Source organism: Cynocephalus volans, chromosome 4, assembly GCF_027409185.1.
Source record: "Cynocephalus volans isolate mCynVol1 chromosome 4, mCynVol1.pri, whole genome shotgun sequence".
Classification (NCBI taxonomy): Eukaryota; Metazoa; Chordata; class Mammalia; order Dermoptera; family Cynocephalidae; genus Cynocephalus; species Cynocephalus volans.
In genome coordinates, this window is record NC_084463.1 from 109,011,549 (window position 1) to 109,038,221 (window position 26,673).

General features: G+C 35.9%; 1 protein-coding gene and 1 non-coding gene across 4 annotated transcripts in view; both read right to left on the reverse strand.

Annotated features, from left to right (window-relative positions):
* Nucleotides 1-1,684: 1,684 nt before the first annotated feature.
* Nucleotides 1,685-26,673, reverse strand: part of STK33 (serine/threonine kinase 33) — an 87,548-nt gene continuing 62,559 nt past the window's right edge. For 2 of the 3 annotated variants that reach the window (XM_063094049.1, XM_063094048.1), the window contains 2 exons: nt 17,484-17,681; nt 1,685-2,514 (listed from right to left, as the gene is read on the reverse strand). In XM_063094049.1, the coding sequence (XP_062950119.1) occupies nt 2,302-2,514; nt 17,484-17,681 (411 nt within the window). In that variant the 3' untranslated portion in view covers nt 1,685-2,301. The remainder of the gene's footprint in view (nt 2,515-17,483; nt 17,682-26,673) is intronic. The other variant, XM_063094050.1, reaches the window with a different exon arrangement.
* LOC134377414 (U6 spliceosomal RNA) lies at nt 23,312-23,418 on the reverse strand. Its single transcript, XR_010023462.1, has one exon. It is a non-coding gene; the product is annotated as a U6 spliceosomal RNA (small nuclear RNA).

Genomic DNA, 26,673 nt, shown 5'->3' on the forward strand with positions numbered 1-26,673 from the left:
TTCCTCCTGCCTCAACTTATATATTATTCAAGTTGGAGTGTTGATCAGTGTTTGCATTCCTTGGAAATAACACCTGCTCTGTGCTTTCCTAGACAGAGTATGTCCCTCTGGTCATAGCAAAGCCCAGCTCTCCATGCTATGGGGCACAGGAGGTGTCAGAGTGATTATTATTGAGGTCTTGGAGTTGGCTTCTTGATCATCGAAAGCCAGTCTGAAATGGAAGAGCTACTTTTTTTCACAGCAGTGAAAGCAAATGGAGAAAGCAAGGCTATATACCCCCCAGACACTGAACAGGTACATCAGTTGGAAAACAAAGCCCAGATATAGCCTGGTCCAAGTGTGTTCTATACAAATAAATAAAAAATAACATGGAAATTCTTTCTAGAAAGAGCTAAAATTCTATCAAAATGATTCTATACAAATAAAATGAAGGTTTAGATAAAGGAGAGCTAACAGAATGCATCTTATGATAGGAAGGATGGTCAGCCTTGCCTGGTCTGGGGTGGGAAAAGGTGCAGACCCAGTAAAATGTTATAAAATTACTTCACCTTTCAATTAGTGGTTGGTTCTGGACCTTTGCTCAAGCTTACTTAACAGAACCACTAATTTAGGGCCAAGAGAAATGTGAATAGTACTCAATTTAAAAACAGAATTCTCTACCAAAAGACGATATCACCGTGAAAGTAAGAGCCTTTTGAATATAGGGAATATTCCATTTTCAGGTCCAAGGAATGGGCAGAATCAAAGCCATTGTCTTAGTTGGCTTTTCTGCAGTGAGACAGCAACCAGCCCTCCATCAGGCACTAGCTCCCTGCTCTTTCTTGCCAGAGGTGACAGGACTGCAGCTCTCACCTCTGCCTCCGATAGCACTACTAGTGAAGGGAAATCTCCACTTAGCAACTGAGGCCAGGATTCTCACCAGGTGAACAGAACACACTCCCCTAAAACTGGCTCATTAAATCCTGAGAGAACACTTAAAGCTCAGAGATGGTTTATGGGCTCCTGATAGGACTTGAAATCATCATCAAGAAGGGAGGAAGACCTTGAAGATCCTATGTTAACTCCAGTTTAAAAATAAAATCCAGACAATTTTTACTAGATACACTTTGGCCAGCAGCTTTCCCCAAGGGAAGAACATTGAAGGTACTAAGAAAATATTTGCAGAACCACTCAGCCAGGGGCAACACATGCCAGTGTTATCTCTGACCCATTCAGAACCACAATGGTGTCTTCTACGTTAATCACAAGAAGCACATGTACTACCTTAAGCCACTGACTGGATTTATATGCAATACAGCACATGCTCAGTTGGCCAAGTGGGGGACATTTTGGAGGCCTAACTGACAATCCCATGGGGGTTTGGAATGAAACTAGGTTACTACTTTATAAAGGTAAAATGCAGATGTTTCTTTAGAATTTGTGTGGGAAGCCAAGAGAAGCATTTATTTACCCAGTTTGACTTTGAATGGCAAAATTATTTACCCAGGTGGAAAGGAGATACTTATAATACTAAGAGTAATGATGTATTTCCCCCTGAATTCAGCTTCATGACCTTTTCCCAAAATGTGTGCCTACCATTGCAGCAGCAGGCCAAACTCATAATTTGTATAAGGGCTTAAAGGACCTTATTAAATTCACCTCTTGTTAACATAAAAATTAATGTGCATGGGTAACATCTGTTTTTTATTGATTTAATCAATACATTGGGAATTTAGCAGCAAATTAATAGCAAGCAGTTACAAAATCTCTTATTTTTCTATGCTTAAATTAAGTTGTCTTAAACAATCTATAGCAACCTAAAATAGCAAGAACACATGTGAATGACTGAAGCACTTCTGCAGTAAAGCCTTTGGCAAGTTTATTGGTAATTTTCTAAGAAAGTCTTTAGTGCAAAGTGCACATAATTATTTGGAACCTCCATTACCATATTTGGCCTTTTGTTTTCCCCTACAAATAACTGTGCCTAAATATAAGAATTTGAAGTGAAACTGAGCAAGTATTCCACAGGCTTCCATCGAGGGCATGTTCCCTGCTAAACAACCCTCACATACATCTTAAGTGGACTTCAGCTGCAGCCCACTGTCAAGCCTATTGGTGGCTGTCTTTTAATACCATGTGCAGTTTATGCTGCTTTGGAGATAACTAGCTTCAGTTCGAAACTGGTGCAGACACATGACAGGTCTCAGCGGAGCTAAAAGGCTAAAAGCTTGGCACAGCACTGTCCTTTTCCCCTTATATACCCTCACTTTAGCACTAGAAAGAGCAGCTTTGTTTTTGTACTGTTCAGCATTGGAGGGAAGCTTAGAGTTTTCTGGGGGTTTTAAGCAGGGCAGTAGATTTAGCAGTACATTTGGTTGCTATTCCTTGGCTTTGAGTCATAGGGGTTTTCTCTGTTTCTCCCTTGAGTTCAACTGGAAGGAGCTTGCTAGACATGGAACTGGAAGAGCACACGTCAAAGTTGTTCACATTTGCCTTCTTACTGGTTGCAGGAAATTTCTCTTCATAAGCGGTGGACTATAAAAGAAAAGGCCTGGATTAATTTTCAGATACAAAGCAATATACACCAATTCCAAGAAGCAAGGAACTACAAAGTTGTCCAGGATTGAAATTAGGAGCATATGGGATATAAACTAGTCACATTGTAAATTATTATTAAGTGCCAAAGTAAGTTCCTTTAGTACCTTCAAGAAAATTGAATTATTTAGTGTTTGGTGTGCAGCAAACTATACCGGCTCAATTTCAAAACCTCTCCCATGCAAAATGAAAGTAAACGTTTGGTAACATTTGGACAGGGAAGTCCACTTAGACATAACTGTACTCATCTCATTTCATCTTTACAGATTTCTAGACAGGCGTTGATATTTGTGTGGATACCCTGACAAGCACATCATGATTACTCTTTCTAGCCTGGGTACAAATTTGCTGTATATGGCCCACTCTCACATTCTCACTATTCTTCTGCATTGATTCCAGGAACTGGCTTCTAATCCCAGTCACACTACTTGGGCAGGTCTGTAGATCTCTTTGAGTCTTGATTCTCATTGTGAAATGGGGGAAAATAATATTTGCACATTTACTATAAGGGGTTATTATGAGAATGAGCTGAGGAGGTAACCATGAAAGTGCTGCATGAGCTTTAAAGCACGAAACAAGCGGAAGGAATTTTAATAGGCAATTGTATTTTCTCAGGTCACCTGACTCCACAGTGGAGGAGAAAATGGTCTTGAATCCTGCTGTCATGAGGGAAGCAGAGTCCATTTTGACCTTATGCCCATTTTTAAAGTGATCACTTTTAATCAAATGAAGCCGAGTACAGAGTTTTTAAAAGAGCAGAGAATGTCTCAGAAGACCTACAAGGTCAAGGCCAAGGGCCAAGATATGGGGGTATAGATACAGCAAGCTATCATTTACACAGAATGATATGGGAAAGGGCTCACAAGTTTAGTACTCTGGTTAACTAAAGGGTACACTTGGGTTAATGATCAGGTTAACAATCTTCAAAGAATGTTAAAGATTACATGTGATATAGTTTGGATATATTTGTCCCCCCAAAGCTCATGATTGGAACTTTAATCCCCACTGTGACAGTGTTAAGAGGGTGGGAAATCCTATTATGGTATTGAAAGGACAGTCCTTTAAGAGGTGATTAGATTGTGAGGACCATGCCCTAGTGAATGGATGAATCCATTGATGGTTTAATGGTGGTCATGGTTATGATGGTTTTATTAGGAGAGCAAGTGAGAAGTTTAGCTCTCTCTGCTCATGCTATATTCCCCATGTGATACGTTGCATCGTTGTAGAGCCACCACCACCAAGGCCCTCACCAGATGTGTTCCCTGGACTTTGGACTTCCCAGCCTCTGAAACTGTAAGCAGTAAACATTGTTTCTTCACAAATTACCCAGTTTCAGGTATTCTGTTAAAGCAACAGAAATGGACTAATCCAACATGTAACAAATGAATCTGGTGTTTCTTTTATCATTCAGGTTCTTGTGATACAATGATCACATTTACACATAATATATTTATATATTAGTAGGTATTTAACATATATTTACCCAATGAATAACTGACTTCCCAGGGCTGCAGCAAAACTTCAGGTCACTTACACTTTTTGGTACCTATATTTCAAGAAAGAGTCTATCTACCTGATGTTTGTTTATTGCAGACAGCCCTTAAGTGTGTGCTTCTTCAGAACATCACTCACGTCTGACTTTATAACAGCGTGTACTAATTCTTGAGGATATAATGATTAATCATTTTTTAACTTGAAAAATAAATTTGTATAAATTAATTTATGTATAAATACAAATTAATTAATCTGTATAAATTTTGAAACGTAAAAACGTGTTTCTTTAGTTCCCCCCACCACCAAGAAAATTTCTGGGTTACTTCTCTGTGTATTCTTTCCAGAAGTAGAAAATATTTAAAATGCTTTAACATTCATTACTGTAGGTTGTATTCTCTCATTGAAAATGCCTATGTTCAGCAACTGGGTGTGGATACAGCACCCCTGATATTCCAGTCTCTGGCTGAGGACTAAATAAAGTTGCTTTATTTAGTACAGTTCTAGTCCCTAACACGTGGAACCTATCTTGGAAATTTCAATTCATAAAATTTAATTATCTTTTTATACAAATCCTTTAAAAAGGTGAATCTAAGTGTAACTCTCTCTCTTCTGACATTTCTACAGGATTTTGAGTTATTATCTAAGAAGCTGAGGACAAGTTTTCCAACATGTCCACTACAACTAATATTCTATAAAATAGGGACAGAGATTCAGTCATTTTCTTTTTAATGTGCTCATATTCATATCTGGCTTAATGTTTCTATTCTCCTTCACTATTCCATTTGTTAATGTACTTGAGTCATGAAAGTAGACTCGGAAGTTGCAGGCACCAGGTAGAAATACTCAAAACGGTATCCATGGTCAGGATTAGTGGTGTATATTTTTTTTCCTTTTTTTTCCAAAAACTCTACAGGCTCTGGTATTTTCTTCTCGGATGCAATATCTTGAGATAATTCTCAGAATTTTCTGACAAAGTGGAAGGAAAAAGGAAACTAAACAAAAATGTTTAGTTGCTTCAGTGTAAAAACACGATATTTCTGTTTCGGTCTGTAGCAAAATGAGAAAATGATGTTCCTCAGCCACATTTATTTATTTATAATTTTAGTGATTTATTTTTTAAATAGGTAGTACATCCTCATAATTTAATATTCACAATGTTCAAAATCATTGTCCCTTGGATAACTCAGATCTGCTCCCATCAAAGACAACCAATATTGTCAATTTATAGTGTACACTTGCAGAGAGATTTTTTGCATCTTCAAGCAAATGTTACATGAAACCAAATGGAATTGGTTGTCATTCCATTATCATTTCCATTAGTTGCAGGTCAAAATAGTCTAATAATGGTAAATTCTCATGGTTCAATCTAATCTATCTATAGACACGCTTCCTCCCCTCTTTTTTAATACAAACAGTAGCCCACTGTAAACATTATTTTACACCTTGATTTTTTTTAAATTCACAATTATCTTGTACATCATTCCATGTCAATTCACAAAAAGAATCCTCATTTTGTCTGGCTATGTAGTGTTCTCTTACTTAGGTGTATTACAATTTATTTAGCCAGTCCCTCCACAATGGACATTCAGGTTTTTTCCAATCTTTTACTAGTACAAATAATGTTACTATGAATAGTCTCGTACCTGTATCATTTTGTACATGTGTAAGTATATCTACAGAATACATATTTTAAAAGTGAGATTCCTGAGTCTAAAAGTATATGGATTTATAATTCTGAGAGATATCACCTTACTGTCTTCTTTTGCAATTGTACCAACTAGTACTCTTACCAGCAGCAAATAAGAATAACTGTTTTCTTATTTCTTTGTCAATTTGGTGCTTAATACATGTTAAAACTAATATAGTCAAACATATTTTAATTGAGCTCCAACATAAGCCTCAAACTTATTCCCTGGTAACATTAATGCAAATCTACTTATCTTTATGCAAATGTTTACTGCAAATGTTTAGAAGCTTTTGTACATATGGGTTTACCTAGGAAAATACTGTGTGCTGTGTGTACCTTACCATTTCCCTTTGCTAATTTGCAGTTGCATTAAGTTTAGAATGCCATTGTTTAGAAGCAGAATCCTAATAGTTTTTCTAAAGAGTCTGAGACCCGCCCCCCAATATCCCTCGTTGAAACTATTCTCTGAAGCTAACAGAATGATAGAGTTTGGATGTGCTGTCCCTGCCAAAATTCATGGTGGAAATCTGATCCCCAGTGTGGTAGTGCTGGGAGCTGTTTGAGTCATGGGGGGCGGGGATCCCTCATAAATGGATTAACACGCTCCCGGGAGTTGGGGGGCAGGGGTGCCTAAGTGAGATCTCACTCTATTAGTTCCCACGAGAGCTGGTTATTTAAAAGACCCTGGCACCTCCTCTTTGCTCTCTCTCTCTCACTTCCTCTCACCTTGTGATCTGCTTGTACCCACTGCTGGCTGTCTTTTTCCACCATGAGTAGAAGCAGCCCGAGGTCCACACCAGATGCAGCTGTCCCAGAATCATAAGCCAAATAAATGTCATTTTTCTTTATAAATTACCCAATTTCAGGTATTCTGTTAGAGCAACACAAAATGGACTAATACACAGAACATGGATGCAGAATGGCTACAAGCATGCCCCTCAGGCAGAGCTGTAGTTTTCTTCACAAAGAGCCAAGCCTCTCATCTCCTAGGAACATAAATGGCCAAGGCAAATTCCAGCTTCCAGGCTTTTTCTAGGAATATGAACAAATCTTAATTTTCAGGGATTTCTTTGTTAGGTTATAGATTATCTAAGTTTTGGGTTTCTCTTTTTCTTCTCTCATAGCTGGTGGGATTCCTCAGGGATGTATGCTGTCACTGATGTAATTTTACAGTTTTGTAAGTAATAGAACAGAGAAATGAAAAGTGAAATTGCCAAGGCTATAGATCTTCCAGGTCATGAAAGGCAAATAGAAGGTGATGAGCTCCCATAAGACTGTACAAATGGGGAGAAAGATGACAGAAGAATTTCAATATTGAGTTCTAAGGGGAAAGGTTCTAAATGATCATTACGATACTGTTGGCCATCCCTTTATCAATTCAAGAGAGAATTTTAAAAATCACTAAAGACTGTTCTCTGAAGATACTGGTCTAATGTACCATTGCACAGTAGTCAAGAAAACCTGGCTGTCATTAGAAAGCTTCTTAGAAATAAAAGAAAAAACCTCTTCAATCCTTATATAAAATTGTGATGAATTCATACTTGAAAGACTGCAACCAGCTTGAACAGATATAAAGGGACCACAGAAGGTTTACAGACAGGCTACTAATATGATTAAGGACTGGAGGTTTCTTTATAAGAGAGCTCTTCAGTCTAAAAAGATAAAGAGGAAGAAGAGATACATAATCAAAATCTATAAAATAAAGAAGGGAGAAGATTTCAGCACTGTGGAGCTAGATGGGATCTCTGGGTGCTGCAGTCAGTCAAGACGGTTACTCCAGGGGCTGCCTTAAGTTGCAAGTCTATTGTTCTTCATCTTTGACAAATTGTTACCATTTGGGGCAAGTGAAGAATATAGTCAGTCCTGCTGGAGGCAAATGATGGGGAAGATGACCTTACAAGGCTCCCTCCAGTTTCACCTTTTTGTCATTCAGTACCCTTAGCCTGATTTCTCCAGCTCATATTATTAATCTTGAAAAGGGGACTCCATGTGTGCAAGAGGAGATATGTAACAAGAAAATTGGGCTAAATATACATATTTCATTATTCATTGGCATAACTTTAACCTGATGAACTTATCTAGTGATAATGGATGCAAAACCTGTAAGCTCTCGGCATATCCCTGCAAGCTAATACCAGTGCATGATTACTAGAAACTGTTACCATTTCTCTGACTTTTTACTAAAATACATGCTATTTAAGTAAAATGGTTTATCACCATAGCAACCATTTCTAGAGTCACACATTCAAATTATAGGCCTGCATAAGGTCCAAATGACAAAATTCTGATATAATTTTTCTGTTATAGTTCTGCTTATAGTACAGTGGTCACCCACCTTCATTTACATTCCTGTGATTTTCAAAAGCAAGAAAGAAGGGAAAGAGAAGCAAGAGGAAGAGGAGAAATCAATTTCTGAATACACAGACTTCTTTTTTAAGGTTACCCACATAAAGATCTGGGTCTTGTATGGAGTTAATAAAAATGTAATCTAGCCTGCAAAGTATAGAAAGATGTAAATATCTTTCTTTTCCTTGTAACTAAGGTCTAATCTATATATAGTAGAATAAACAAATCTCAAGTGTACAGTTTGATGAGTTTTGACAAATGAACAGAACTGTATAACTAACACTGCAATCAAGAAATAGAACAATTCCCCAGAAAGTTCTCTCATGTCATACCCTCATCAACCATCCTATCCTGGGGCCACAACTGTTCTGATTTTTTTCAACATAAATTATTTTTGCCTTTTCTAAAGCTTCATATAAATTTTTAAAAAGAGCACAATATGCACTCTTGTGAATCTAACTTCTTTTACTTAACATTTTAATTGAAGTTTTTATTGACATATTTGTAGATTCTCATACTACTGAAACAAAAGTTTCTAAGATTCAACCATGTATCAGTAATTCACTCCTTTTTTCTTGACAAGTAGTATTCCATTATATGAATATACCACAATTTGTTTATGCATTCTTCTGTTAATGGACATTTGGGTTGTTTCTAGTTTTAGACTGCTTATATATAAAGCTGCTACAAACATATCTTAAAAATATTTTTGTGAATTTGAGATTGCTGGGTAAATGGTAAGTGAATGCTCAACTTTATAACCAGCTGCCAAAACGTATTCTGAAAGGACCGTACCATTTTGCATTCCTACCAGCAATGTGGGAAAATTCTAGCTGTTCAACATCCTTGCCAATATTTGGACTTGCCAGTCTTTAATTCTGGCCATTCTAGAAAGTATGTAGTAATAGCTCATTGTGGCCTTAATTTGCATTTTCCTGATAACTAATGATCTTTTCATATGCTATTCACTACCACACATTATATGAAGTGTCTGTGAAAGTATGACTTTTAAAAATTGGGTTGCCTTGTAGGAATTGTCTCTATATTCTAGAGACAAGTCCTTTGTCAGATATATTTATTGTGAATATTTACTTACTATCTGTGGCTAGCTTATTCCTTTTTTTCATATGCTTTTAATGAGCAAATGTATAGTTTTTATGAAGCCCATTTTATCAGTTTTTAAACGTGCTTTCTGTGTTCTAAAAAATCTTTGACCACCCCCTGAATCGAAGATAGTCTCTGTTTTCTCCTAAGAGCGTTATAGTTTAGCTTTTAGATTTAGGTCTACTATCTCAAACTAATTTTTGTGTATATTTTTAGGTAGGGGATCAAAGCTCATTTTTTTCTCATATAGATATCCTATTGTTCTGGCACTATTTGTTGAAAACACTATCCTTTCCCCATTGAATTACTTTGAAATATCCATCAAAAATCAACTAACCACACAAGTGTGGGCCTATTTCTAGACTCTCTATTTTGTTCCATTGATCTATGTGTCTATCTTTACACCAGTACCACATTGTATAGATTACTGTAGCTATATAAGGCCTTATCTTTACCTTTGTTCTTTTCACATTAATGTAGCTGTTCTAGGTCTTATGTATTTCCGAATAAATTTTAGAATCATTTTGTCTGTTCCTACCAAAAATGCAAGTGCTCTAGATTTCAACTGAGATTGGTTTAAAGTTATCAATCAATTTGGGGTGAATTGACATCTTAACAGTACCAAATATTCCAATCCATGGTATATCTCTCCCTATATTTCAATCTTCTTCAATTTTGCTCAACAATATTTCATGGATTTTGATATATATATTCTGTACCTATTTTGTTAGATTTATCACTAAGTGCTCTGTTTTGTGATACTATAAGTGGTAATTAAAAATTTTGTTTTCCAATTGTTCATTTGCATTGATTTTTGCATACAGAGCTTGCTCCTTAATTCACTTTTAGTAGATTACTTGGGACTTTCTATGTATACAATTTTGTCATCTGCAAATAAAAAGTTTTATCCTTTCTTTCCAATTTATATAGTTTTATTTCTTTTACTTGCCCTGTTGCATTGGCTAGGATCTCTAGTACAATGTTGAAGAGAAGCAATGAGAGAGTACATCCTTGTCTTTCTACTATTGTTAGTGGGAAAGTAGTTGATATTTCACCGTTAAGAATGATACTAGTTTTGTTTTGGGTTTGTGAGGGGTTTCTGTAAAATCTCTTATTATGTAAAAGAAGTTCCCTTCTCTTCCTAGTCTGCTGAGGGTTTTCTTTTCTTTTTTAAAAAATTTATTTATTGAATCAAAATTGATTATACATATTTTTGGGGTTCAACATTGAGATATGTTGATTAAATCAATATTACTAGCATATATATTGTTACAAATCATAATTATTCTTTATGCCCCTTGTCCAAGGTTTTCTCATGTTTGACTGTTGAATTTTATAAAATATTTTTTTCAAAATTATTGAGGTAATTATATGGCTTTTCTCCTCTACTCTTAATATAGTGAATTACATTGGTTGATTTTTGGATGTTAATCCAAACCTGTATTCATGTAATATACTGCACACTTGATGCATTAACCTTTTTATATATATCTGGATTCAGTTTGCTAATATAAAGTTTGGGATTTTTGTGTCTATATTTATAAGAGATACCAATAATTTTCTCTTCTTGTAATATCTTTGTCATATCTTGGTATTAACATTATGCTTGCCTTATAAATTGGGAGTTGGGAAATATTCTCAAGAGTCTGTGTATGTTTTCTCTTATTTCTTCTTTAAATATTTAAAAGAATTAACCAGTAAAATCGTATGGGAACAAAGCTTTATTTATAGGAATGTTCTTAATTACAGATTTGATTTTTTAAATAAATATAAAACCATTCAGATATTCTATTTTTGTTTATCTGTTCTGGTATTTTTTTTAAGGAATTTGACCATTTCATATAAATTTAAGTCATTAATAAGAGCCAGTAAACCTAAAGAAAGATCAATAGAAAGTATCCAGTGTAAAGAAGAGATAGAAAAAAAATTGAAAAAATGAACAGAGCCTCAGTGACCTATATAGAACAATATCAAACTGTCTAACATATGAGTAATTGGAGTCTCAGATAAAAATAAGAAAAAGAAAATGACAAAATTTCCCAAGAGTGACTGAAGATACAAATTCACAGATTCATGAAGCTCAGCAAACCCCAAGCAGGGTAAACGTGAAGGAGAAAATGTTTAGCAATATCACTGTCAAACTGCTGAAAACCAATGATAATGAGAAAATCTTGAAAGCACCAGAGAAAAGAGACACAATATATATAAGGAAAGAACATTTCAAATAACCACTGACTCCTCATCAGGAAAAGTGGAAGACAGTGGAATACCTTTAAGTGTGGACCAACAAATCCTGTCAGACCAGAATTCCACAGAGAAGATACCTTTCAAAACTTAAGGCAAAATAAAGACATTTTCAGATCAAAGAAAACTGAGAATCCATCACCAGCAGACGTGCAGTACAAGAAATGCAAAGGAAGCTCGTCAGGCTAAAGGGGAACGATACCAGATGGAAACTTCAATTTCTAGGAAGGAAAGAAAAACATCAGAAATGGTAAATATCTGGAAAAACATAAGAGACAATTTTCCCTCTTAATTTCTTGAAAATAACACGAAAGTTTAAAGCAAAAATTATAACTTTGTTTTGCGGGGTTTATAATTATGTAGATGTAATATGTGTAACAATTATAGCATAAAGGCAGGGTCAGAGATGAATGGACCCAAATTAACACATTTGAGTTGAAGCAATATTTGTTATAACCCAACCCAGTGGGGTGGTTCTCCATAGAGAAAGTATATGCACAGCAGAGCCAAACAGCTACAGGTCCTAAGAGGAGCAGAACAAAGGCCAGGCTTGGAAGGGTAGGGAAATAATGTAAATGATTCACTAATGTATCCCTTCAACTATGGGAGTCTGGCTAAGCCTGTGGTGAAACTTAAGCCTTATACAAGAAGCTCTTGTGTGGAAGCAGAAGTAGGGATAAAAGGTCCCTTTAGAACAAAAGCCTTGTTGATTATGAGACCCCCCAATGAATCCAAACCAACGACTGGCACTCCAAACAAATAACAACAGATCAAGGCTCACGTTAGCATGATTAGTTATTTGTACCTATAGTAGTCAGCTTTTGTAGCAGTTATTCAACTGTGTTTGGCAGGTCTCCAAGGTTTGATGATTCACTGGAAGGACTCACAGGACTCAATATACAGTTGTACTCAGGGCTATGATTTATTACAGTCAAAGGATGCAAAGCACAAACAGTGAGACGAGAATGTGCTTAGGGCAAAGTCCAGGGGACCACCCAGCCACAAGCTTCCAAGTGTCCTCTCACAGTGGAGTCACTCAGGATGCGCTTAATTCCCCCAGCAACGAGTTGTGACAACACATGTAAAATGCTGCCAGGCATAGAAGCTCATTAGAGACTCAGCACCTAGGGTTTTTGGGGGGAGCTGGTCACATAGGCAGCCTCTACCTAGCACCTACTAAAATCTCAGGCTCCCAGAAGGAAAGCAGGTGTACAACTAAACAATACTGTTTCCACAAATAGTTTAGAAACAATCAGCCATTCTTTCAGCAACTTTACCAAAATCTTAGTTCCCAGATGCCAGACAAGGGCCAACCTAGCAAATAGGACTTTTCAGGGATAGCAATTTAGGCTTGCTATGTTAACTCTTTACTAATCAGCTACATAACAAACAACTGCAAAAACTTCAGTATCTTATGATGACAAATATTTATTTTCCCAATTAGCTTCAGGGTTTGGCTGTTCCAGGCTAAACTTCAGGCTTTGGGTTGAGTCCAGGTCTGTTGCACAAATTCTCTGAATCCCAGGACCTGAAGCTCTCTACAGGCATGTTCTTCTCATGGCAGGTGGTGGGAATACAAGAGAGCAAGCTAAATCATGCAAACACTTTTAAGGTCTCTGCTTACATCATGCCCCTTACTCCATCAGCCAAAGCAAGTCACCCCACCAATATTAGTGGGGTGAGAAAATTGCTTTCATCCATTCTAGCAGGGAGAACTGCAAAGTCACATGACAAAAGGTGTGAATGTACAAATCCCTTATACTGAGGGATTAAAGACTTGTGAACAACAATTCAATCTATCACAGTACCCTAGGAATTTCACCGAACTCAGAGGGCAAATGAGGTTAGAAGCATCACTTTATCACCTTTGAAAATGATATTTCTTGCTGTGTTTATTAGTTTATTCCCACACCTATCTATACCCACAGGAACCTTGATACAACCAGGAAAAAACACATGCAATTTTCATAATATTCTATGCAAATTATTTAGTAATGTACTAATGAAAGTACTAACAACTAACATTAATGAGTTCTTACCATATGCCAAGAGTGTTACATGGATGATTTCATTTAGCCCTTAGTTGATGACATTATTGTTCCTCTTTTACAGATGAGAAAAACAAAGGCCTGGAAATATGCCCAATGTCAGAAAGCTTGTGAGTGGCAAAGCCAGGATTTGAATACAGGCAGCCTAGATTCAGAGCTGTGCTTTTAACCATTATGATATATTAAGTGCTGTGCTTATAATTTTGTGCCAAAATTGTGAAAGTACCATCAAATTTCTATGCTATGACTGATTCTTGTGGACTCAGAGAGCTAAAGTTTAATTTTCAGGAAAAAAAAGTTTTTTTATCCTAATCAACTAAAATACTAAGAAAACTTGAGTTTTTCATTTTTCCTCATAGAAACATTATCAACATATCATAGTTCAAGTGTTTAATTATATGATATTTAAATTTGAACATTTCTTGTCTTTGAAGAAATGCTATATGAGCTCATATTTATTAAAACAATTCTTCAAAGCTTCTAAGCCACCTTGCCTTTCTACTTCCTAGCCTCAATGAAGTATCTGCTACAGGTACTATCTCCTATGATACTATAAAGGCCATGTTTTCAGTCAAGAAAAAATGATCACAAAAGAAAATAATCACAAAAATCTTACATTTTCATTAAGCAAGTTCATTCACTAGTGTGTTCAATAAATAATTTAACAAGTAAGAGGCTTCTTCTCCATTATGAAACAAGAATTCTATAATGCAAACATACTTCTATCACATCCAGAGATTCTAGTCCCTCTCTCCACTGTTATGGGGATGTGCACTTTAATTATAGACATGCATTTCTCTCCATTTGTTTTCTGAGCTCATGAATAATGAAAGTATGGTACCATTTATCAGGAATCACCAAGGACCTAATGTTAAAAAGCAGGCTACTGCAGTAAGCAGTGGTCTGCCAAGTGTCTCATCTGATGACGGGCAAATGCTATTGTAGGAGTGAAAGTCAGGTCAATCAGATACAGCAGATTAAGACTCCGTCTTAGGGAATTTAGAAGTTACTAACAACACAAAACATTATCAAAATGTTCTTGGCATATAAGAAACAAGATATACATGAGAGACCATTTCTGTCCTCAAAGAGTGCCATTATCTTTAAAAAGTGGAAATGAAAAAAAGGACATTGCTAAGTGCCAACTTTTTGAAAATAAATTTTGAAAAGTATAAAGTGAAACCTCAGTCCAAACACGAACAATGAGGAGATGCAGACTGTATTTTTCCATAACGTCCAGGGCATTTGGAACTAAGGGATTGTTTCTCAGAGAAGGAGAAAGGTGCTTAGTTCAAGTGTTTTTGTTTTTGTTGTTAACAAATCTTCACTTACTCTCTGTTAGCTTGTTAAGAGCTCTGACACTTATCTAAAATGTGTGATTACCCTGGCTTGTGGGAAATACAGAATCAGGAACTATACATGGATTTATGAGATTCTCCAGAAGAGAGAACAATGATACAATGGAAAACAGGAACTTACGGGAGATTTTCATTTAAGTTAAAGCCAAATTTCAAATATTTTAATGGAAAAAGATTCACATATATTTCTTTAGTGGATATAAATTATATTACCACATCAAATCGTCCATATAATTTTAACAAACAAAACTTTTGCCACGGAAAATATTTCAGTATTAATAGAAAATTTTTAACAAAATTAAATTTCTGAATGTTAATTACTGAATGATAATTACTAGAAAGTTAATTACTGAATGATCCTGAGTGGACTCAAGAGGATGTAGCCAACCCTATTTTCAGCTATCTCTTCAGCATTTTTATACTCCACTATGTATTGTTAATGAAGATATGAAAGAACAGAAGTGATTTCTTAACATAAACTTAACTTCAATATAATTAACGAAGTAACATTTTTATTCATAAAAATTCACAAAAAAACATGTTACATGCATGAGAAGTCTGTTTCTTCTAAGGGTCAACACTTTTCAGAAAAAAATCCCAAACAAGGTAAAGTATTTCTCTGAAGGTATCATAGCCCAAACCTAAGTATGAGAAAGTTCCTTAGAGGACGTCAAGGGCAAACTCCTACCCATTTTGCAGGAATTCCTGCTATAGTATTTACAATACGTAGCTTTCCAGAGTATGCTTGAATACTTCCAATTACTGGGGGGTGGGGGGTTTTACCCATTGTCTAGCCTTTTCCATTGCTGGTAAGCTCTGATTATGAAAAAGTGCTTCCTATTGATCAAATCTACATTCTTAAAATTCTACATTCTTAAATTTTGAACCTATATTCTTAAAATTTCAACCCACTGATTATAGTTCTAGAATCCACATACAACTCAAATTCCAGTTCTTCTGTTCCCTAGCTGGAAGTTGCTGAGAATAGCATAGCAAGTCCCAATACTTTGTGACTTGCTGGAGGGACTGGGGGGAGGGAGGAGAGAAGGAGAGGTGTGACAGAGCAGTGAAAAAGGAGATGAAAGACATTTGGTTCACAAGAATATTTTATGTCAGATTTAGTGACATAGATATAATCCAAAACTACTGAAAAAGTATGTGTGAAAGTATTTATATATACATGAGTATGTATGTGTACAAATAAGCAAGCATATATGTGTATGTGTATATGTGCAAGTATGTGTATGTATGTATGTGTGTGCATATGTATGTATTTGTGTGTATAACATGCCAAGCCAGCCAACAGAAAAATCTTCAAACTATGTTCAATAAGAAATGCAAACATCAGGTTTTAGGACATTATTTTTAAGTAGAATATAAAATACACACAACTGCTAAGCATTGCAGGAGTTGTCGACAGACTAGAGAGGAAGAAGGAATTTAATAAGCTTATGTTAATGTTAAGGTAAAAGTACGATTATTTCAAAATATCTAAATCATTATGTTAAGTTTACTATCTGGACATTTGCTACCAAGGAGATGAAGTTCCCAACCAGTAAATCAAAATCAACCAACAGATCACTCTACCAGGTCCCTTTCTGCAAGTTCCTGTCAGGATTCTTACTATGGAAGGGTATAGGCCAGTGATGCTGTCCCTCCCTGGTCTGGCTCAGGACATCCCCCTGTCACTCCCTCACCAAACCCTTCCAGTCTCTGGGCTTCAGAGAATCGAAAAGTGGCAACTCCTCACAAGTTGGGGCTATCTTGTGGTGAACACAGCCCCCATCAGCAGGATGCTCAATTATTAAAGAAGAGCTAGAATATGTTCATTAGACTTAACGACAAGAAGGAGAACAAACTCAGAAAAATTTTCACAAACGCAGAAACCATAAAGGGGAGGGGGTTGGATAATGTTGTCAGTATATCCAGATAATAGACAACAATCTAGACATAGTCAAAATTTTACTAAATTCTATTCATCAAAAAGAATAAAACTGTATTCAGATCTAATAAGGTGAAATGATAAACCTATATACAGTTTTGGTTATCATGAAATTGAATACAATAACTGGACAATGTAATAATTATCTTTTTCTAGGTAATACATAAACCCATTCCAAATTCGATAGCCCGGTAAAGTACAAAATTATTAACTTTGATCCATGGCTAAATCTGGCATACCATCTGTTTTTGTGGAAAAAAAAAAAAAAAAGATGTTTAGTTGGAACATGGATGTGTTCATTAGTTTGTTGTCTATGGCTATTTTCAGTTATAATATCAGAGTTGGGTAATTGTGACAGAGACTATGATGGCCCACAAAGCCTAAAATATTTACTATTTGTTTCCTTACAAAAAAAAGTTGCAGATCTCTTCTCTACATAATCACTAATCTTAAAATAAACATGTAGACCACATTACTAAGTCATGATAGCCTGTGAGACAGAAAGAACTTCACTTGCCATGAAATGCAAGTCCTCTGTTATAAACTAGCAAAAACAACAACAACAACAACAACAAAAAAAACCAGAGTTGTAAAACATGTTCCAAGTTATGAAGGGAAGATGGTATCTTACAGTTTGGAGAAATAAAACAAGTGCACATCCTACTTGTTTTACTGGTTCTTCGTACCTGTTTTTCCTCCTTTTCATCTGAAGTATTTTTGACATCACAGACATTTCCCCTGGGTTCGTAAACTTTCAACTTTTCTTGAATGGACCAATTATTCTTCTCATTTGTCATGTTTTCCTCATCACTTTCTGGGTTATTTTTCCATTCTTTCATCATTTCTAATACATTGGTTGGTCTCACCGAAGAAAGTGTATTGCCCTAATATTAACAATAAATTTTTAGTGTTATAAATAGCTTAGGTAATTGAAAAGACTCTTACATATTTTAGTAATATATTCTCCCAAATTCAATAATATTTACATGGAAAAAACTTCTGATGCCCATTGGAGCACACTTCTTGTACTGACATAGCTCACACCTCTTGCATAATATCACTTACAAATATGTGAAAGCTTAGAGGGAAAATAGTCAGACTTGAAAGAACAATGTGTCGTGATTGTTCAAAGGACACTGCAGAGGCAATTTCCTGGAACCCAAAGACTCCTTATAGCACGATTCTTTGAAAACTGATAGGGAGGCTGAAAGAATGAAAGAAGTTGCCCAAAGACTAGAGGGTCCGATGCTATGGGTAAGTCTATATAACATCAAAATATCTAGGTAAAAAAATCTAAATTCAGTCTATTATTTAAGCACTGTGTCTAAGAATATAGATATTTGATTTGAAAGCCTTTGTCTGTATGGAAGATTAGATATAATGTGGTCATTTGATTATAACTGTCTCAGTGCACTGTTCTTATCCTAGATATGACTATACCACACCAAAATTGACCATTTGATATTAACTATATTTTCCAAATATAATAGCCCATTTGACATGCCAAGAAATACATGACTGCAGGCTCAAATAGCTCCAGCTTGACTAGGAACACCTTAGATATTTCTTCTCCTAACTCCGACTGTTAGAGAAAACTTCGACAAGAAGTTTGGATCACATTTAGATTAAAAATGAGAAGTTTAGGTGTGGGCACAGTTATGGAGTGATTCCAGATTTGTCTGGTATGTGGGTAGATTGACATTTTAAGCACTGTGACACAGAAAACTATAGGACTGGACACTTTTTCAGGGCAATTATCTGAATACACTGTTGAAGATTTGTTGAGTTTAATAAAATGGTACTTCAAAACACTCATGGAAAGATCTGTATTATCTTTTTATTGATTTATTATCATTAATTGAAACAGTGATTGTATACATTTATGGGGTACAGAGTTATATTTCAATACATATACAACATGTAGTGATCACACAAGGGTAGTTAGCAAACTCATCATTACAAAAATTTATCATTTCTTTGTGATGAGAATATTTAAGCTCCTGTATTCTAGCCATTTGAGAACATACAATAAATTATTGTTAATTATTGATGCCTAACACTACTGTACACCACTAGAACTTACTTTTCCTATCTAGCTGTAATTTTGTGTCCATTAACCAATTTCCCACTATCTTCCCTCCTTTCTCTTCTTAGTCTCTAGTAACCACAGTTCTACTCTCGACTCCTAAAAGTTCAACTTTTTTTTTTTAGCTCCCACATATAAATGAGAAAATGCAGTATTTATCTTTATGCACCTGACTTATTTAACATAATGTCTTCTAGGTTCATCCATGTTGCCACAAATGACAGGAATTCATTCCTTTTCGTGGCTGAGTAGCATTATATTGTGTGTATATATCACATTTTCTTTATCCATTCATCTGGTGGGGGACACCTAGATTGAGTCCGTATCTTGGCTATTGTGAATAGTGCTGCAATAAACATGGGGCCTCAGATATCTCTTTGGTATGCTAATTTCCTTTCCTTTGGATAAATACCCAGCAGTGGGATTGTTGGATCATATGGTAGTTCTATTTTTAGTTATTTGAGGAACCTCCATCTAGTTTTCCATAATGGCTGTACTAATTTACATTCCCACCAACTGTGTATAAGAGTTCTCATTTCTCCACATCTTTGCCAGCATCTCTTATTTTTTGTCTTTTTGATAATAGTGATTCTAACTGGGGTGAGATGGTATTTCACTGTGGTTCTGACTTACATTACCCTGACAATTAGCGATGCTGAGCATTTTTTCATACACCTGTTGGACATTTGCGTGTCTTCTTTGGAGAAATGTCTATGCAAGTTGCTTGCCCATTTTATAATCAGATTTTTTTCTGTTGTTCAAATTCCTTTTATATTCTGGATATTAATCCCTTGTTGGACGCATACAATGCAAATATGTTCTCCCATTATGCTAGTCGCCTCTTAACTCTGTTGATCATTTCTTTTGCTGTGCAGAAGTTTTTCAGTTTGAAATCCCATTTGTCTATTATTGCTTTTGCTGCCCATGCTTTAGAAGTCTTCTCCATAAAAGTTTTGCCCATCACATCAGGGTGGGCAAAGACCAATACCTTGGAGTGTTTCCCCTATGTTTTCTTCTAGTATTTTTATAGTTTCACATCAATTAAGTTTTAATCCATTTTAAGTTGATTTTGGTAAGTGGTGAGAGATAGGGGACTACTTTCATTCTTCTGCAAATGGATATCCAGTTTTCTCAGCACCATTTATTGAAGAGGCTGTCCTTTCTCCACTGCATGACCTCAGCACCTTTGTCAAAGATCAGCTCACTGTAAATAAGTGGATTTATTTCTGGGCTCTCTATTCTGTTCCACTGGTCCATGTGTCTGTTTTTATGTCAGTTCTATACCGTTTTGGTTACTATAGCTTTGTAGTATATTTTGAAGTCAGGTAATGTAATGCCACTAGCTTTGATTTTTTTTTTTCAGGATTTCGTTGGTTATTCAGGGTCTTTTGTGGTTTCATATAAATTTTAGGATTGTTTTTTCTATTTCTGTGAAAAGTGTCATTGGCATTTTGATAGAGATTGCATTGAATCTGTAGATCATTTTGAGTACTATGGGCCTCTTGACAATATTAATTCTTCCAATTCATGAACATAAAATGTCTTTCCCTTTTTTATGTCCTCTTTAATTTCTTTCATCAGTGATCTACAGTTTTCATTGTAGAGCTTTTTCAGCTCCTTGATTAAATTTATTCCTAGATATTTTATTTTTTGGTAGCTATTATAAGTTAATTGCTTTCAAGATTTCTTTTTCTGCTAGTTCATTGTTGGTGTACAGAAATGCTACTGATTTTTGTCTATTGATTTTGTATCTTACAACTTTACTGAATTTGTTTATCAGTTATAAGAGTATTTTTGTGGAATCTTTAGGTTTTTCTATATATAAGATCATATAATCTGCAAATGGGGACAAATTTGACTTCATCTTTTCCAATTTGGATGTCCTTTATTTTTCTCTTGCCTAATTGGGCTGGCTAGAACTATCAGTACTATGTCTTGTTCCTGTTTTTAAAGGAAAAGCTTTCCATTTTTCCCTTTTCAGTATTATGTTAGCTTTGGGTTTGTCATATACTGCCTTTATTATGTTGAGATACCTTCTTTCTACAACTAATTTGTTGAGAGTTTTTATCATGAAGGGATGTTGAATTTTATCAAATGTTTTCTCTGCATCTATTGAGATGATCTTATGGTTTTTGTCCTTGATTTTGTTGATGTGGTATATAGCTTTTATTGATTTGCTTATGTTGGACCATCCTTACATCCCTGGGATAAACCCCACTTCATCATAGTGTATAATGTTTTCAATATGCTATGGAATTCTGTTTGCTAGTATTTTGTTGAGAATTTTTGCTTCTATGTTCATCAGGGATATTGGCCTATAGTTTTCTTTTTGTTGTTGTGTATTTGTCTGATTTTGGTATTAGGGTGAAACTTGCCTCATAGAATGAGTCTTTGAGAACACCCTCTGCTTCAATGTTTTGCAATAGTTTGAGAAGAACTGGTCTTAATTCTTCTTTTAAAAGTGATAGAATTCAGCAGTGAAGCCATCTGATATGGGGCTTTTCTTTGTTGGGAGAAGTGCTGATTACTGATTCAGTCTTGCTGCTTGTTACTGGTCTGTTCAGGTTTTCCATTTCTTCTCAGTTCAATCTTGGTAGGTTGTACGTGTTCATAAATTTATCCATTTCCTCCAGATTTTCCAATTTGTTGGTGTACAGTTGCTCATAATAATCTCTAATGATTCTTTGGATTTCTGTGGTATCGGATGTAATGTCTCCTTTTACATTTCTGATTTTATTTATTTGGGTCTTTGCTCATTTTTCTTAGTCTAGCTAATGGTTTGTCAATTTTGTTTACCGTCTCAAAAAACCAACCCTTTGTTTCATCAAACTTTTGTATCCTTTTTTTTTTTTTTTTGGTTTCTCTTTTATTTCTGCTCTGATCTTTATTATTTCTTTTGGCCTACTAATTTTGTGATTGGACTGTTCTTGCTTTTCTAGTTCCTTGAGGTATAACATTAGGTTATTTGAAATCTTCTGATATAAGCACTTATTACAATAAACTTCCCTCTTCTTACTGTTTTTGTAGTATCTAATAGTTTTTGGTATGTTGTGCTTCTATTTTCATTTGTTTCAAGGAATTTTTTAATTTCCTATTTAATTTCTTCTTTGACCCACTGGTTGCCCAGAAGCATGTTGTTTAATGTCCATGTATTTATACAGTTTCCAAAGTTTCCCTTGTTATGGTTTCAAGTTTTATTCATTGTGGTCTGAAAAGAAAGTTAATGTGATTTCAGTTTTTAAAAATTTGTTGAGACTTCATTTGTGGCCTAACATGTGGTCTTATTCTGGAGAATAATCCATATGCTGATGAGAAGAATGTATATTCTGCAGTTGTTGGATGAAATGTTCTGTAAATGTCTGTCAGGTACATTTGGCCTATGGTGCAGTTTACATCCAATGTTTCTGTGTTGATTTTTTTGTATAGACGATCTGTCAACTGGTGAGAGAAGGGTGTTGAAGTCCCCAACTATTATTGTATTAGGGGGGTGTCTACCTCTCACTTCAGGTCCAATAATATTTGCTTTATATATCTGGGTGCTCCAATGTTGATTGCATATATATTTATAACCATTATATCCTCTTGCTGAATTAATGCCTCTATCATTATATAATGTCCTTTATCTCTTTTCATAGTTTTAGTTTAAAGCCTATTTTATCTTATAAAAGTATAGCTACTCTGCTCATTTTTGGTTTCCATTTGCGTGGAATATCTTCTCCCATCCCTTCACTATAAGCCTATGTGTATCTTTACAGGTGAATTGAGTTTCTTGTACACAGCATATAGTTGGGTCTTCGGTTTTAAGTCATTAGGCATTCTATATCTTTTACATGGGGAATTTAATCCATTTACATTCAAGGTTGTTACTGAAAGATACTGCCTTATTCTTGATATTTTATTAATTTTTTTATGGTTGTTTAACACATCTTTCTCTTTTATTGTTTGGCTTTCCTGTTTTAGTGATAAGATATAATTTTTTTCTCTTTCTGGTTTGCATATCTGTTCTACTGATATGTTTTATTCTTTTGCATGTTATCATGATGGTAGTGATTGTTCTTCTGCTTCCAGATGTAGGACTCTCTTAAGGATTTCTTCTAGGGCTGGTCTTGTGGTGGTGAATTCTTGCAGTTTTTGTTTATCTGGGAAGTACACTTTCTCCTTCACTTCTGAGGGATAGCTTTAATGGGTTTAGTATTCTTGGCTAGCAGGGTTTTTTCTTTCAGCATTTTGAATATATACCACTGTCTTCTTGCCTGTAAGGTTTTTCTTAGAAATCTGCTGGTAGTCTGATGGAGATTCCCTTGTTGGTGACATTGTGCTTTTTTCTTGGTGTTTTTAGAATTCTTTGTCTTTGACTTTGGATAAATTGACTAAAATGTATCTCAGTGGGGACTTTTTTGGGTTAAATCTGGAGATCTTTGAGCCTCTAAAAATATGGAAGACTTGACGATTTTGAATGTCATCCTTGGACAGGACCCATGGTAATCTTCTCTGTGTCATTCCAATTTTAGTATATGTGCTGTCAAAGTGAGCACTCGTATTATCTTTTAATTCTATTTTTCCACAAACTTTTTGAAGTACATTCATATTTGTGGTTAAAGACATAGGCAAACATTAGTAAGAAATGGTAATAACCAAATGAGAACCATTATGCAACTAATTCTCTGTGGTTCCTCTATTTCACCCTATTTTAAGAAAGTCAATATTCTTACTACTTTCATAGCATCCTAGTACACCTTACACTGGTTGTTCTCATTCATCCTTTACCTGCTTACTCCTAGAATGCATTTATCATTCCTTTCTGCCAATCCACAGTATACATTTCCTTCAAGGTTCAATTTAAGAATCATCTCTGTCAGGTACCCCAGAACTCCCAAAGTCAACTTAAACTCAAGTGAAGCACAGACAGAGGCTCAAAGACAGCACCAAAAGAGAGTTGAATTCATCTGGAACGGTAGACAGAACTCTCAACTGAATGAGTTCTGATCTCCAAGACTGTGCCTGATCCCTATGATCCAACTACTGTTTATTAAAATGTGGCTTCATCCCAACCACTGACCCTTATTTATATAAAATCATAGTGTCCAGGCTCCTAAATGCAAGGACACACAACTGTGACTCAACTTGATTCTTTCACTAGTAGAGAAAGACAATATGACATATCTATGTATGTAATTCCAGTCCTCAGTTGCTGTTCCCTGATAAAACTCTCCCTAGGGTAACGTAGTCACCAATGCTGCTCATCCAACATTTTTTCCTTATAGGCACATAGTAGAATTTCACTTCTATCCCCTTTGGGACATGACCATGTGACTTACTTTGGCCAATGAAATGTGATTGGAAATGGTATGTATCACTTCTATGTGGAGAAAGTAGATGGAGAGGCAAGATGATGGACTAGATGTGCCAAGGGCATGTTCCTCCTGCAGAAGACTGGAACAAGCCCACTGCCACCATGACTGCTGTTGCTGGCACCATTGTCCAGTCCCAGAGATGCTGCCTATCTCCCTATCTCATCCACTGCTGCCACCTGCAGTGCAGATCCCACCATAACCACAGCTGCAGCTGCAGCCACCCATGCTGCATAGCTCCCACAGTAGACCACACAACTACATTGACACAGGGAGGGTTACAAGCGAAGATGCTGGAAAGAGGTAAGAAAGTGCAGCCTTGTGACCCAGTGGCCCAAACTACAGGGGGAATTACACTGCTCCTGTGGTCCTACATCTGGACATGGGAACTACATGCATAGCCCATGCAACTACCTTGACCCAGGAAGGAAAATGTGTGGAGCCACTGGTGAGTGCAGAAACCAAGGATAGTCAAATAGAATATGGAAGAAAATTCCCAGCCACCACCAACCCATCCCCCAACAGGGGGAAGCAAGGACCAAGGAGGATCCCCTGCCTGCAGAAAAGAGGAAAGAGAACCCAGCCAGGGTCATGCATTCAAGCTGAGGAGCCTCAGTATATCCCAGTGCATCTATCAGGGTCACAGGATACTAGCCAGGGTGCCTATAAGTCCACCCAGGGTCATCCACCTCAGCCAAGGAGTGACAGAACACTGAGGCACTTTTCTCAAGAAGTCAAAATCTCACTCACATCCTTGACAACCCAACATAGTGTCACTCACTTCAGCAAGGAACCACAAGGCACCGCAGTGCCTTGGTCACCAAAGCGCTCAGACACCACTCTGACACTGAATATGGCAAAAATACTGCATGTACCTTGGACCAAAATTAAAACACCCTACCCAACAGTCAATATAAAACACATTTACAGGAGGGAGTCTCTCTCCTCAAAGCCACTCCAGAATAAAATAAGAAGCAACTACACTACCAGATAACCAGATATCAATGTAGGGAAACCAGAAATATGAAAAAAAAAATACAGGGAAATATGACACCAGGAAAGGAAATACAACAATTCTCAAATACCAGACCCTATGGAGCAGGAAATGTTTGAAATGAATGAAAAGGAATTCCAAGCAACAATCCTTAGGAAACTCAATGAAATATAAGAAGACTCTGTTAGACAACACAATGAAATGAGAAAATGTATCAAGGATATGAAGGAGGAATTTATAGAGATTGATACCTTATAAAAGAATGTAGAAGAACTCCTGAAACTGAAGGATTCATTCAACAAAATAAAAAATATAACTGAGAGCTTAAGCAGAAGGCTAAAGGAAGCAGAAGAAAGAATTTCTGATCTTAAAGACAGTCTTTTTGAAATAATCCAGGCAGACAAAAAAGAAAGAAAGAGTAATTTTAAAAATGAAAATATCTGTGAAAGCTATCAGACAAAATTAAGCACACAAACATCTGAATCATGGCTGTTCTGTAAGGGGAGGAGAAAGGAAAAGGCATTGAATATCTCTACAATGAAATAATAGCAGGAAACTTCCCAGTATTGGGAGATATATGAACTTTCAGATCCAAGAGGCTTAAATATCCCCAAACAGATTCAATCCACAAAGGTCCTCTTTGAGACGCATTATAGTTAAACTGGCAAAAGTCAAAGACAAAGAGTAAATCCTAACAACAGCAAGAAGAAAGTATCAAGTCACCTATAAGGGAGTCCCCATCAGACTAACAGCAGACTTCTCAACAGAAACTCTACAGGCCAGAAGAGAATAGGATGATATATTCAAAATACTAAAAGAAAAAAACTGCCAGCCAAAAATACTATACCCAGCAACGCTATCCTTCAGAAAAGGAGGAGAAACAGTGTTTTTCCCAGACAAACAAAAACTTTGGGAGTTCACCACCATATGACAGCCCTACAAGAAATCCTCAAGGGAGACCTGCATCTAGAATCCAAAAAATGATAATCACCACCATATATTACTAGAAAGAATAAAACTCACTGGCAGAATAAAAATGTAATCAAGAAAGAGAAGGAAACATATCTTACCACCTCAAAAAACTAACAAACACTGAAGACAAACAATAAAAGGGAAAGAAAGGGAAAGATATTTGAAACAACCAAATGAAAATCAATACAATATCAGGAGTAAGACATTACCTTTCAATAACAACTCTAAATATAAATGGATTGAATTCTCCACTCAGAAGACATAGATAGACTGGTTGATTAGATTAAAAAACTAGACCCAACTATATGCTGCCTACAAGAAACTCACCTCACCTGCAAACACCTACATAGACAAATATTGAAGGGATGAAAAAAGATATACTATGCAAATGGAATCCAAAATCGAACATAAGTTGTTATTATTATGTAGGATAAAATAAACATTAAACCAAAAGCCATAAAAAAGACAAAGAA